Source organism: Nylanderia fulva, unplaced genomic scaffold, assembly GCF_048542155.1.
Source record: "Nylanderia fulva isolate GAGA-0341 unplaced genomic scaffold, ASM4854215v1 Scaffold57, whole genome shotgun sequence".
NCBI lineage: Eukaryota > Metazoa > Arthropoda > Insecta > Hymenoptera > Formicidae > Nylanderia > Nylanderia fulva.
Window position 1 is genome coordinate 6,670 of NW_028190665.1, and position 15,242 is coordinate 21,911.

Here is a 15,242-nt window from a genome sequence, read left to right on the forward strand (position 1 = left end):
ATCAATGAAGGAGAGAGATTCCTTCCGTTTCCGGCTATAATTATCATTACCGCCAGTGCATGAGTGTAATTTTACACTCGGATATGACCGTAAGAAATCACGATTTGTCATACATCGTTAAATTTATATATATATATATATATATATTGTTAGAAAAATATATATAAAACCAATTTTGATCAATGACTCGACGTTATGTTACAAAAAATTAGGACAATCAACGTTTGTTAAAAGAATAAATAATTTTAATATATAATGCAGTTGTTAATATGTACAATAAATAAAATCACAAGCGCGGTTTTTAAATAAAACAAATAAGTGAAATCTGAATTGAATTTTTTATATCGTTCTTTAATTTATATTTTATTTTACACTTATGCAATATGCTTTAATCATGTATATTAAAGTCACATTTATCCAAAGTCCAATCTAAGTAAGAATGATTTAATTCTAGTCTATATGTTACATTTTAAGGTAACGAATCTATCTTTAACACTTAACTTATCTACAATTTACAATCTATAAAATCTACAATCTACACAATCTACAACTACGATCTATAAATCCGTTACCTCAAAAAATTAAATAAAAATTAACTTATCACTTACTGACACCGATGCACAACAGCGGGAGACTTAAGTAATTGATGTTAAATCTACACGTGTTATTTGTAACATATAAAATCTAAATTAAAGCAACGTTCAAATTAATTATTATTTCAAATATGTAATAAAATAACTTTATAAGTTAAAAAAAAGTTTTATGTTAAAACTTTTATAGAATTTATATAAATATAAATACAGAGTGTCTAATAACTCGCGCCCCACCCCTAAGGTGCAGATAGAGCAAGTCAAACTGAGTAAAAAAATCCTTTACCGTTTTGCGATTTTCTCAATAATAAAGAAGAAATTAATTAATAAAGTTTGGCCAATCCACGCGATTGGTAGCAAAGAGAAGAAACAGCCAACACGAAGGTCCAGCTTTATGCATGCTATTATCTTTGTCGATTATTATCTTTTGCGTTTGTGTAAGGCACGTGAATTGGCCAATTTTTATAAATTAATTTCTCATTAATTATAATTAATTATTGAGAATTTTGCAAAATGGTAGAGGACTTTTCTACTTAGTTTGACCTGTTCTACCTGTATCTGACGGGTGAAACGCGAGTTACCGAACATATCCTGTATATCTCTTAAAAATGTATCTTAATACATCTCTAAGTTTCTCTTGTTTAAACTGTTCAAGTAAATAAACTAAATTAATGCGATTTATAATAATTAATACAAATAACAATATTCACCTTAGGATTGCTTCGGCGATGCCAGATTATTAGATATTATAAGTCTATATATTTTACATGTATGATAAGTTCTGTCTTTCCAAATTATTTAATTTATGAATATGTTAGCAAAGCGATATTTGTATTGATAAAGACTGTCGTACAGTTGAAACGTTTACTAATTATCATTTGTATTATTTTCATGATGTAGAATAAATTGTTAACACCTAATTAATTAGCCCGTTAAGTTGGCCTTTTAATTTATAACTTATTTAAATTTTACACGAGCCGAATTTTATTTTTCATTATATATACATAATTTTAATTCCCGATTTTCTATTATGTACATAATTTTAATTCGTAGAATTTCTATTATGCACATAATTTTAATTTTTAATTTTTTATTATATATACATAATTTTAATTCGCCGTATTTCTATTATGTAAATAATTGAAATTGCACATAATAGAAATTCGATTAATTAATATTATGTACATAATAAAACTTCGGGAATTAAAATTATTTACATAATAGAAATTCAAGTATTAAAATTATGTACATAATAGGAATTCGGCAAATTAAAATTATAATCATATAATAAAAATTGAAGAATACAAATTATGTACATTTTAAAAATGTATTTGAAAAATGAAGAAATAATATTTATAACGGCAAGGCGTGACGTATATTTTTTTTATTTACACACACTCTTGCACAGTTTTTTTATGCTTATTTTAATATGCGCTCAACAATAAATAATATAGGCAAAGCTTCTGCGCGATCTCTGCGATTTCTTTCACGTTGATTATTCAGTAAAATACAAAACATGAATTAAATATATTATCTAATTCTTAATTAATTATCGATGACTCCTGAGTGCATCGTAGGTAAGTCTCCTTCGATTTTTTCGTCGTTGAATATTCAATATAAAATATAAAACATAGTAAAGTGTAGCTCAATCATCTCAGATAGCTATACATACATATATAAAAGATATATTTAAAATTTTTCTTAAAACATAATCGTAATCACGAAGTTACTTTTCAATTTAAAAATTTTTTACATTTAACAAATTATATTTATTAAATTTTGCATTAAAAATAAAAATTTCAATTTGATTTAAATTGGAAAAAATTTTTTTGAAATAAATTCCAAAAAGTATGAGAAAATAGATAATTTGAAAGAGAATTAACAATATACAAATTAAAATACAAACTAATTTTTTTTTTAAAATCACAATTCTTCAAGAATTCCTGTGATGATATATAATGGATAATGCATTATTTATATTTCTAAAGAGGAAAATAATAACATCGAATATTGCATATAAATTTGTTTATTATTATCTGTATAATATATTTGAAACAATATCATTCTACAACATCGCATAAAAATATACAAAGACATGAAAAAATGTCTTGACTCTCATTCGATAAAACATGTTTATGAATAATTGTCTAGTACTGCATCGCTATTATATGTAACTGGAATCAAAATAATTCGATATGTCGATTGTGTAATTTGCTGTTTGATCGATGTTTAATCGTAAAAATATTGGACTGAAAGTCATAGAACAGTTTATAAATATATTACAAACATTTTAGATTTAGCTAGGCAAATATATCGATAAATTTGATTTAATATTTATAACCGATATGGATTACAGATATACATATATTAAAACAAATATCACTCGAGTAAATTATTTCGTAACATTGCTCGTAAATTTGCAATATTTTCGTTTAGAAACAAGAGTTTCCACTTGTTTAAAAAATAATTGATTAAATTATTACATACAGTATAATCGAAAGTGAAATTAAATCTTATATACGTTTCTTATGCAATAAAAGAAAATTATCCCGGAGAAATTTCTTTTTTGGAATGCGTTGCACAAGAAACGTAGATTTAATAATAAAAAAAAAAAAAAAAAAAGATACAATGAGACACATTCTAAGGTGTATGCATGGACTGTGTGTCATAAACATGTTTAGAGAGTACGTAGGCCAGAAATAAAACTCGTTTTAAAACATAAAAATCATCATTTCATCATCAACGAAGGTACCGTTTCATGCGCGTGGTGTCGAATAAATTTCCAAAAATCGGCGCATTCTCATATGAACGCAATTACTATTTTTCTTTTGAGATCATTGGCCGAAGAATAACAATGCTAATAATAATATTAATAATGACCATAGTAATTAACTAATAATATATAATGATAATAATATATAATCATTGTATATTATAATATAATAATATTATAATAATATGTAATCATATTATATACTTAATATAATAGTAATAAAAATAACTATCCGTAAAAGTTTCCTTTATTAGGAGAGAGATATACCTATAACTTATGTACATATTTTCCGTGCGTGTATAATCCTCGCTTCCTGTTTTTTCTTCTTTTTTTTTTAAATTACGTATCGTTACGATAATTTACTATTACTCGCCACGGCGTAGCAACATAAATAATAATGCAACACTATTATTTACAGATTCGCTTTCTCTCTTTCACGCACATTTTCTTTCATTCGCGTTCGCTTCTCTTTACTTTCGTTCTCTTTCTTTTATTGCTGCCTCGCTCGATCACTTTTGCGTTTTATGCGAATCACTCGATGATCAATGACAATCAACGAGGCAGACGCATATGTTACGCTTCTTTAATTAATCCTCCCTTCACAAAATTAGAAAAAGATCCATCGATTTGCTTGCAATATCAACAAGAGGGTGAAATGAACAGTAATATCTAAATAATAAATCGGAGGATTAAATCGATCGACGCTGTCTGTTCCTTTCGAGAAGGATGCGTTTTATATTCATTATTAACAATGAATATATAAGTTAAGCATTAACAATAAATATAAAACAATCATCACATAAAATACACACACTCACACACATACACACACAACTCGCACACGAACGCATCGCCTTCGCGTCGCGAAAGCGATTCTCGGCGAAAGGAGTAACTTTTCTCGATCGTGCCTTCCGCGCGAAATCGACGCAATTCTTTTTTTCCGCGGCTTCCTGCTATATATATATACATACGAAGATAATAATTTTAGAATTCGGAGCACACGTCGGCTCTCCTCTGCGAAATGACGAGTCTCGAAAGACGACGTTTCAATAATTCCCAGGGCGGTGCGTCGTTTCGCATAAATATACATGTATGGTATCTTGACGCTTCGCAGAGAGCGATTCGCTGGACCGGCAAGATTTTTTTTCGCTGGTAGAGAATCGTCTCTGTCATATTCGCTTCGAACGCGTCCGAAGGGAGGAGCCGTCTGCGCGATCGTCGATCATCGCAATGACATCGTCAACGAAAAACCGGCTCATATTTATTATACGTATGTATCTATCTACTCTCTCTTCTCTTTCTGTTTTTTCTTTTCTCTCCCTTTTTTGCGTCTACAATATTTACAGCGACAAAGAGAAACGAAATCGATGCACCCTATCTATGTGTCATCGTCGTGCTCCCTTCGATAATTATCCTCCTCCTTCCCTTTTCCTCCTTATAAACTTACTTCATTTTTTTCTTCTTTTTTTGTCTAATGTATATGTATATATCAAAACTGTTTCGCGTAGAAATACTGATCCCGCTAAATATCCCCCGTGTGGTGGTTAATTGATATCTAAATTTTCGACCGACTGTGTCTTAGAGTGTACAATCTCTTCTCTAGTTCAAAGATTCTTTTATTTTTTTCTTTTTACGAAAAAAGAAGATTGCGAGGGAAGGAAAGGATGTGGAAAAACGTGTGAAAACATATTGCTCCCGACGTTCAGAAAAGACGACTCATTACAGCGCCAAAGTTATCAACTTCTCGTTCTCAGAATGCGAATACAGGATAATAATTTTGATATATTACCGCGCTCGTATAAATATTCGTTATCGAGAATGAAGATTTTGCGACATCACGAACATCCCTCGTACAAATATATGTATATATATATATATATATATATATATATATATACATATATATATATATATATATATATATATACACATATATATAAATCGCCTCGCGCCACCGTTATATCATCGCGAAAGGTCAGCGCGCTAATTGATATCGCGTTTCACAATATATTTTCACGAGTGACTCGGCCGTCATCATTGTCGGAGAATTGTTACGAGGAAACGCGCAATGTCGGCCAGTGGATCGTTGTTCTGCTTGCGCATCGGATCGATGAAAGCGCAGCTCGTGCGAAACGCGACGAGCCGCGAATACGACCGGCTCAGAATACGGAGCTGTACCGGGTCACCCTAAACGCCAACGATTTCCGGAAATATCCCCTGGGAATGATTTTTCGGACGTATTTTGCTTATTTTGCTGCAAATCATTAAACTAAGAATGGAAATCAGGAACGGATATTTCCGAAAGGCGATTAAACGCAGGGGGATGAAGGTGGAGGATAGGCGCGACGACCTCTGTTGGACGTGAAAATTAATGAGACTCGTCTCAGGATGATGACGAAACATGGAACGGTAGCGCGAGGGACTGTAAATCGAACGAGGTCGTCACGCGGACCAACCCTTATCGCGATCGTAATTTCATGAGGAGCCGGAACGGCGAATTGACATTTTCAGGGTACGCGGTTCTCTTGCAAACCCTTCGCTATTTCCCTCCCTTCTCCCTCCTTCGTCGTCGCCGCCGCCGCCCTTGTAATCCTTATCCCTCATCGCGGCGGCGGCAACGGCGGCGATTCCTACCCCCTTGCTCCCATTCTCAGTCTGCTCGTTTCCTCTCCCTCACGGTGATATTGATCCTCCTGCCGCGAGGCCCACCCACGAGCAACAACGTTAGGCTGCTATTCGACCTAGTGTAGGATCGTAACACAGATGGAGACGCGAGAGGCAGCCGGTCTTCGTTCTAAGATTTCCAAGTTATGGAAAAAAAGAAAAGATAAGACGGAATAGAAAATTTCAATATATCACTTTTTTCCATAAATGGAAAAAGTGTGTCTGTATGTGTTTATATATATATGCATATATATATATATATAGAACCATAATGTAAATATATAATATTATATGTATAATCATAATATATAATGTACACACACACACACACACACATATATACATATATATATATATATATACATATATATATGTGTGTGTATGTGTAATCATAATGTACAATATATAATATTATAATATATGTATAATCATAATATATAATGTATGTATGTATATATATATATATATATGGAACTGATAAAATTCTGATTTGAAACGAATCAAAGATCTTTTAATAGAGTAACGAAATATACATATTAAGAAAGATAAAATAGAGAAACGTGCGGAATAACGCGTATTAATTTTGAAATAAATCGATATTAAGCGAGATAAATCATGATAATTTATAATTTTTGAATTTTCCGTGTAACAAACGCGTACGCGGATTGAATTTATTTCATTTTGGCCGATTATGAATTTTCATTAGACAATACAATACACAGTATGATTAATAAGATAAATATGTATAATTATATATAATTTTTTTAAGTTCTAAGTGAAAAGATATTTTTGTAGGAACTCAACGCTTTTATTATAACAATTCAACATGGAATTTATTCTATGTACGAAATGCCCGTATTTCTTTTTATATAATGTTTCTTTTATAAATATTTATAAATAATAATGTAAATATATACGTCTCAATCATTATTACCATATCGAGAAATTATGTCGCATTAATTTCTTTCGTCTTGATCATGTTATGCTCCTTCGCGCGATTGACTGTTGACGAATTTAAAAATCAAAAATTCTCAACGATGCGCGATTCCTATCCATACGTATATATATGTAATACGTATATTCCTGTACAGACTTTGAGCTGACCGTATGCTAATCTTCTAACAACTCGATAACAAATTGATCAATTTTCTAGGCACTGCTATTAATTTTTATCTGTTCGAAAAGAGAGAGAGAGAGACAACGATCCACTGTGACAATCGACATCAAGCATTTTTGCTCTCTTGGTTGGTCCCTGATGCTCTTTTTCTTACAGCAATGCGCAATTTCCTGTCTTTCCCTCACTCCTCGCTTGTGTGTAAAGTACAAAATGATAAATAAATATTAATATAATAGTGACGATTATCTTCCCATTTCAAAGATAATTAGAATTATCTATATTTATTCTTTCCCCTCCCTTTATTCTCTACTTTTTTTTAAGATTATATGTGGCCCCGATATTTTACAAGATGATTAGAATAATATCCTGCTCATTTGAAAATTAAAAAAAAAATATTAGTATTATTATTATATTCTCTGATTCACTTGGCGCGAGACTTGTCATTAATTTTTAGCGACAATAAAATCCAATCTAAAGTCTTCGTGCACTTTTTGGCTGACAATTAAGAATGTGCTTTTTTTGCATATATATATGTATATATATGTGTATGTATCTATATATAAAAAATGTAGATACGAAATGTACATCCTCGATGTACTGTTTGTTGAAAGTGTGCATGAAGACTTCCGATTGAATTTTGTTGTCCCAACTCGTTGCTAAAAATTAACAAGCTCAGCGCTAAGCAGATTAGAAAGTAATTTTTTAAAATTCTCATTTAAGCGGCGTAATGCTAAAAGTAAAGCAGTAGCAACAGAAAAATAAAAATAAAAAAGAATGAAAAAGAATAAATATATATATATATAGATGCTCTAATTCTTAATATCTTTAAAATGGGAAGAACAATCAAAATCGCGCGCCATTACATCATATTGATCTTTATTCATCATTTTTCGCATAAGCGAAGAAGAGAAGAAAAGCAGGAAGTCTTCGTGCACGCTTTCGGCGAATAATCGAGGATGTGCTTTTTGCGTGTATGTATGTATGTACATATGCATATATATGTATGTGTATGTGTGTGTATGTGTGTGCACATACATACATACACTTAAGCATGGGATTCAATATATCTTTGCTTCTCTTATATAATACAATATTAATAGTTTTTTTCTATTTTGGGCCTTTTGCCTTTAAAAACGGTACTTTTGATTAAACGAACCACAGATCGCTATTCTTTTTGTTATCTATGGAATGTATCGCTATTTGGAAGATTAGTTGCAGATTTTTTTTCTCTCTTATAGCATTGAATTATATTATGACATTATTAACAATTCTGCATACAAACGATTTGAAGCACGAATTTTAATTGATTTTGTTCGTGATATTATATTCGTGGTTTTTTTTTTTAAATCTTCAAAAATCTACAATAAAGATTTCTTTTTTTTTGAAGATATTACATTAATGTTAGCAATGCGATTTTAGCAGGAAATTTTCTCATTCTTTTTTTGTATCGACAAGCTGGCGCAAGATAACCAATTTTTGCGGCCGAAAACGTTCAGCCAAGTAAAACTCTAATCAACTCTATCAATATCTCTATCTAGTTGCGCAGATTTCGACGTGAAAGATCAAGGGAGAGGAGAATCGTCTTGTGGAATGCCCGTCGAAGTCACCGCAAGTGTCGTCGACGCGAGCACTCGAAAAAATTTATCGATCGTTCTCGGTATAGCCATAAGCGAACTTGAATAAGTAGGAATTCACGGCTTTTCGCGTTTTTCTTCAAGCGCGCAATTGCTAAATAAGAAAACGAGAGATATAGAACGATTTCCATGTATCTCTTGATATCCCACGCTACCATATCTCCGTTGGATTAACTGTCTCGCCTCTGTCGGCGGTGTTAATTATTACAAAATTAAATTTTACTAAAGTGTGATTGCCTAGAAGAATAAGTCGGTGACCGCGAAAACGGCGACCGAGAATGCACTACGACCGGTTGTGAAACGCTGTCACACCGGTAGGTAACTGTCACTCAGTCGTCAAGTGTAACAAATTAATTTGCAATAAACACGATATTCTCATGTATGTCACCAACTTGTGCCCGTTCCATTGTTGCGAGGTCGAAAAAGTCAGCAAATTTGTCTATTACATAGTTACTATTTTTTACATCATATTTTATAAAACTCGCACATTTAATTGGAACACGCCTCAGATTGTTTCTTTTTAATTTCAATTTTTATTAAAAATTAAATTTTTGTGAATGCCAAAAAGACATTGAAAATAAAATTTGAATTTCGATAATATGTGTAAAAAAAAAAAAGACCGACTTTTGTGATACAGTGAGGGCAAGTACGATGGGAAGCAGATCGATACGCGGACGGACGAAGTGAAATTCGTCGGTATCGCGCCAAGTATATATATTTTATACTTGATATAGAATCGCGTCCCATTGTAATAAATCGACGTACCGGTTGACATACCAACCACAGAGCAGACGTAATGATCTCATTACAGAATATCGAGATTGAAACCGGCCGTAGAATCGAGAGAATTAAGCAATTCTTGAGCGCTGAAATTCGACGTGTCTCCCGTAGGAAGATTTTCCAGGAATTCGAGGCTAAAGTCATTGGCCGCTACGGACGGATCCGTAGTAGCGGTAGGCGGCGGCGGTTGAGGGTGTTGCTGCAGTGGCGGTAGACTCCGCACTCCCGGGCTACCCGCGCCGTATTGCTGATGCGGATGCAACGGAGAACCTAGATACATTCGAAATTCATTATTTATCTCAAAACTATCTATTAAAAAAACACACTTCTTGAAAGAAAAATGATACTTTGCAATGTGACATTCTAATAATGCTCTTTTTCTTAACGTATCAAATGTTAATATTCGTGTACAAGTATCGAAGAGCAAACAATTTTATACTAGAGTTTATTTGATTTGTAAAACTAAAAATTAAAATCACATTCAAACGCAATTTCTTTACTATTTCGTTCAAAGCATTTCGCAGACTACTTACCAGTTCCAGTAACGTTTATCGGATTAACGGAACTTGTCTGTGACATCTGCATCTGCAATGACATTTGGTTGTTGTTCTGCTGCATAGCTAGGGTTTGTTGTTGGTGCTGTTGCGTCAACAATTGTTGCATCTGCGTGTTGTTAGCCATTCCCGAGCCGGCTATATTACCGTTTTGTGAACGGATTAACTGCTGATGCTGCATCTGCGTCGCGGTCATTTGCATTGTGCCTCCTGCGCCACCCATACCAAAGCCACCTGTGAAAAATCATACGATTTCATAAAACCCTGTATGTCAATTTTGTATAAATAACTTTTACAAACAATAATAAATTCATTCAGTTGAAACGAGTTCAACTTTTCATGAGATTTTTCGAATATATTTTGCTGCATTTATATGTTCGTATGTAATCCGTCTATTAAAAAAAAATAAAATAAAAAACCTGACTAAACGAGAAAATTGTTTTAAAAAAATTAAACAAAAATAAGAGCAGATCGGTAACTGATATCGTTCTTTGTTTCTAACGATAGTTTTGACGGACAACAGGGTTTTTCACTGTCTCTCTGTATTGCTCTGTATTGCTATTCGCTATTCACCTTGGTGACCTTGCTGATTGAATTGCGATCGCATCTGCGCTTGAAAGCCCTGTTGCTGTTGCTGCATGAGAACATGTCGTCCCCATTCCTGCTGAGGGCCGCGACCCGCGATGCTATTCCCAAGGCCGTCCGGAGGGCCGACGCTGACGTTGGGCGGCCGTTGATTGTTAGTTCTCGGATAGCCTATACGTTGGTGCATCTGATGCATACTGCCGATAGCGGCCATCCCGCCACCACTCATGTACATATTACCACCGGCCGCGTGTAACGCCTGCTGTTGCTGCTGTTGCGCCATTTGCGGCCTCAGCATGCTCGGACCTGCGAAAAACATATCCACGCATTGTAATGTAAGAGGCTGTCATTGCTTTTAAAATTTGCATCTATTTAAAAAATATTGGTATTTTAGCTCAAATATTTTAAATTTTTTAAGATCTGTGTGTCTTAATTAGAGATTATAAATCTTATTCGTACAATTTCAAAACAGATCGTGACTAGTGTTCCAGAAATTTTTTATTAACTCTGAATTTATTAATATCAATATATTATATTATATACGAAAAAAAATGTCGAGAATATTATTGGATAGTCTTTTCTTTTTTTGCTGTGCAATCAGATTGTAAATTACGATAAAGAAAATAAGAAAAATAAGAAGACAATTTTTTAAAATAATAACTTTGAAGTACTTTGCACATTTGTATTGGCCAGAAAGAATGTATATATTTATTCAGACTTCTTTGTGTCCTTAAATATTATTTAAGATTGATTAAATTGGAGCGGAAAGTATACAGGAAGGTTTGCAGGTTTTCATTCGGATAAAATCTCGAGAAAACCGTCGACCCGATCGATAGGAGTCTTGTAGAGGCTAGGGTATATAAGGATAGTTTCGACTCCCTCTTCTTCATCTCTCCTTCTCTCTCTTCTCTTCACCATCCAGCTTGGAGCGAATCCAGCAGAACGTCAGCATCGCGTTCACGCTCGGTCAAATTCTTTCCGCGCTAATATTCAACGCGCAATCCGCTCCAAAATATCGAATAAAGATGAATATATTAAAATCCTTGACAATATTTATCGCGAGTTATTACAAATGATATTATCGGAAAATCTATTTCTTTTCAATCGTTTGGCCAAACGCGATCGGCTCTTACATACTCGTAATATGGCAGTTCAATTATAAATGAAGGAACAATTGGTGCTTTCCGTTTAGCAACACAAGTCGGCACAAGCTTTATTGAATAAAGATAGAATGACGCTTGTGTCGACTTGTGTTGCTAAATGGAAAGCACCTAATGAATGTGTAAAGGGATTGATGTGACCCAGCTAAATTTTTTTTAAAACTAACCTGACGGTGGCATAGGTTGTTGTGTAACTCTGCGCATAGATCCAGCATTCGCGAACCTCGCTTGCTGGCCCATTCCGATACTAGCGTGCATCATCTGTGCTTGAGCCGCAGCTTTGTATTCAGGTGGTGGCGGTCTTACAACAGCACCCATTCCGCCGGCCATGTGCTGCTGTTGCTGTTGTTGTATCACCTATAAAAGTAGAAATGCATATCATAATTAGAACGACTAAAAGATTTATAACAATAGAAATAATATTTCATAGAATGGTATATAACAGAGAGGAATAAAATTATTATATGTCTATATGCTTATTTAAATTGCATTTGCTACACATTTCTTTGTACATGAATTTCAAGAAAGATATTTAAGTGTTCCGATGATTGAAACGTGCGTAATATGAATGATGAGTTCTTGAAAGTCGTCTATTAAATCCGAGAATGCCTACGTCACGCATCACTTCGTGTTTAAGAATTTCAATCGACTGACATACGCTCTTTTAAAATCGCTACGTGTCGATTTTAAGATTGATTCACTGCTGTTCTCTTCGTTCTTTCGCGGGGTTTTCTCGAGCGAGAGAGCAGAAGGGCGTTACTCGTCTAATCGCAGGTTGTCGCTCGGTCAAGAGTGGAAAGAGACGTCGACTGGTGCGATGAACAAGTGGGGGTGAAGGCGAGGCGAAAGAGAGTGAGTGAAAGAGCGAAAGAGTGAATGCATCCGACGATGCTGACGAGAGGAAAGTAACGGCGAAGCTCGTTTCGGCCGCATCGCCCTCTTGTGATAATCGCTGTTCTTTCACTGCGTTTTACGTCTCTCTCTCTCTTTCGTCATGGACTTTTCTCGCGCCCGCGTAACATCAGGAAGCGAAAAATGCATCGTCTATGATACCATGACTCTTATGCAACAACGCCAAATACTATTCCCCGTCCCGCTAATCTCGATAATTCGCGTCAAATGCAGCGATACGCCTTAAACACATTCGCTGATGATAGGTTTGCAATAGGTCGTCGATTGCGAACGAAGAGAAGAGAATGTGCTTTAATAGAGAGAAGCAGATTTGAGAAAAAACAAGGAATACAAAAATAATCTTGAAATTTTTTTAAATTTTCTTGTTTTTTATATAGCACTGATTTTCAGATGATTTTGTTATTTTCGCAGGAACGTTTCATTAATGTGAAGTTGAACGGGTTTCCGCCACTGTGCGTCATGAGCTCAGACAATTCCTAGAACTCATAGACATCCGTTATACGATGACGCTCCCGTTGTTCTGTGTACGTTAACTGTTCTAATAGAACGGAATGGATACTGAACTGATTATTCCGTCAATTCCAATTTCATTGTGAGTCTGTCAAGTAAACGGTAATTGAGATACGCGTGTACGAGCTAATTTATATAAATACAAAAATTCGAAAGAGAAAAGACCACAAAATTCGATAAAGATATTGCCTTTGATTCTAAATTTATCTTTCACACAAAAAAAATTAGCTATCATAATTAAATTTTAGCTGTCTCTATATTATTATTTGAAATTTAGTTATCACAGCTAAAATTTAAGTATAGCTGCTAATTTTTTTCCGTGCATAATTTCACAATTTACAAATACTTAGAAAAATAATTATAAATATTTATATTACAAAACAAATATAATTTGATAACATCGCAATACAAATATAAGTATATTGGGAAAGCTAAGAAAATTATGTGATTCTCTTACAAGACAATAAGTATTAAGCTTCCTTAATTAATCGGGATATTTTTTAAATTACTAACGTACATGTACAAAAAGATGTTTTGATCAAAACGTGTCTCACTAATATTAATTAAGTTCTCATGAATATTTCCATATAAGATCAGTGAGTTAGTTTGGACCGTTCCAGATAATGTTAAGGCGCTTTCGCCTGAAGCTATCCCTAGAAGAGCGAATGACTAACCAACTGCGCGAAATGTACAATTAGTAACTGGAGCACGATGTCGTCTTCAGTACCTTAGCATTATCAAGATAATCGCCTCGTGCGCTGCGACTCTGAGTCATCCGCCCAATAGACGACTCTAGTTGCGAGATCTAGACGAGTGCGATCGCGCGCGATGAGCCAAGAGTAGCTTTGTGTGTGTAATTTTGCGTCGACTTTCTGATTACGCACATTTAATCCACGAGAACAAAAGAAACAAATCGAGTCGCGATAAAGATCAAAATACGCAATAAAAGTTTTCAAATCAATTTAAAACTTTAATTAATTTGTAAACATGTGCCTTGATTCACGATTAAAAAAAGATTTTTAACACGGAAAATTAAAAAGTCAAAAGAGACTTTTCTCCATCAAACTCTATTTAAGGAGATATGTCGCTGGAAAATCCTAAAAGAAAAAGAAAAAATAGGAAATGTAACTTGTATGTACACACGTGCAGAGATCGGCGGATTTACAAACTGTTTATTTTCTATTTAACGCGAGCAGTTGCACGAGACGCATATAACAATCGATTAGAACGCGAAAAGCCATCGGATGGATAAACAGTGTACATATCGACGACACTTAATCTCGCGTGAAGCGCGAATAATCGCCGAGAAACGCTAATTCACCCATATACATATATCCCCCGTGCTTTCTCGATCATCAACGGACTCTTCGTGCGGAAACTCTGCGACAAAAACTTTTCGCCCATTGTTCCCCGGTCTCCGAGAAAGCATCCCGCGCTATTTGTCCTATTTGTGTCTGCTTCTTTCAGCGCGACGGGACGCAGAAGTTGCAAAAGACCTAGTAGCGGTACCTGTTGCATACGAACGTCGCGGAAACCTTCTCTCCTCTTTTCTCGGGCTAGAGAGAGAGAGAGAGAGGAAGAGAGGAATTGAGAGAGACAGGGTTTGTGAGGTATGAAGGTTGGCTTTACAAACGCTGGCAAAATAGAAAAAGAGCCACCCGCCCGCTTTCTAACCACCAACCCTCTTCCACACTCCCACCAACTCTATCTCTCTCTCTCTCTCTCTCTCTCTCTCTCTCTCTCTCTCTCTCTCTCTCTCTCTAGCTCTTGGCTTAATGTCTTAGATAATGTGCCATCGAAGGTATCGCGCCGGGAGCATCTTACCTATCTACCTTAATATAGACGATCCTCACGGTGCAAGTTTCGCGTTTATCGATGTGACGACTCTTAATCGCGATTCTCGAACAGGGATCGAGTCTCGAGTTCGTATAAGTACAAAGATAAGAAGCGAAGATGTGAGAAC

At 34.5% G+C, this 15,242-nt stretch overlaps 1 protein-coding gene across 5 annotated transcripts in view; it reads right to left on the reverse strand.

The window, feature by feature from the left end:
• Positions 1-2,600: 2,600 nt before the first annotated feature.
• mam (neurogenic protein mastermind) overlaps positions 2,601-15,242 on the reverse strand; it is a 170,348-nt gene continuing 157,706 nt past the window's right edge. For all 5 annotated transcript variants that reach the window (XM_085487537.1, XM_085487536.1, XM_085487539.1 and 2 more), the window contains 4 exons: positions 12,025-12,214; positions 10,686-11,003; positions 10,092-10,346; positions 2,601-9,828 (listed from right to left, as the gene is read on the reverse strand). In XM_085487537.1, coding sequence (XP_085343663.1) covers positions 9,584-9,828; positions 10,092-10,346; positions 10,686-11,003; positions 12,025-12,214 — 1,008 coding nt within the window. In that variant the 3' untranslated portion in view covers positions 2,601-9,583. The remainder of the gene's footprint in view (positions 9,829-10,091; positions 10,347-10,685; positions 11,004-12,024; positions 12,215-15,242) is intronic.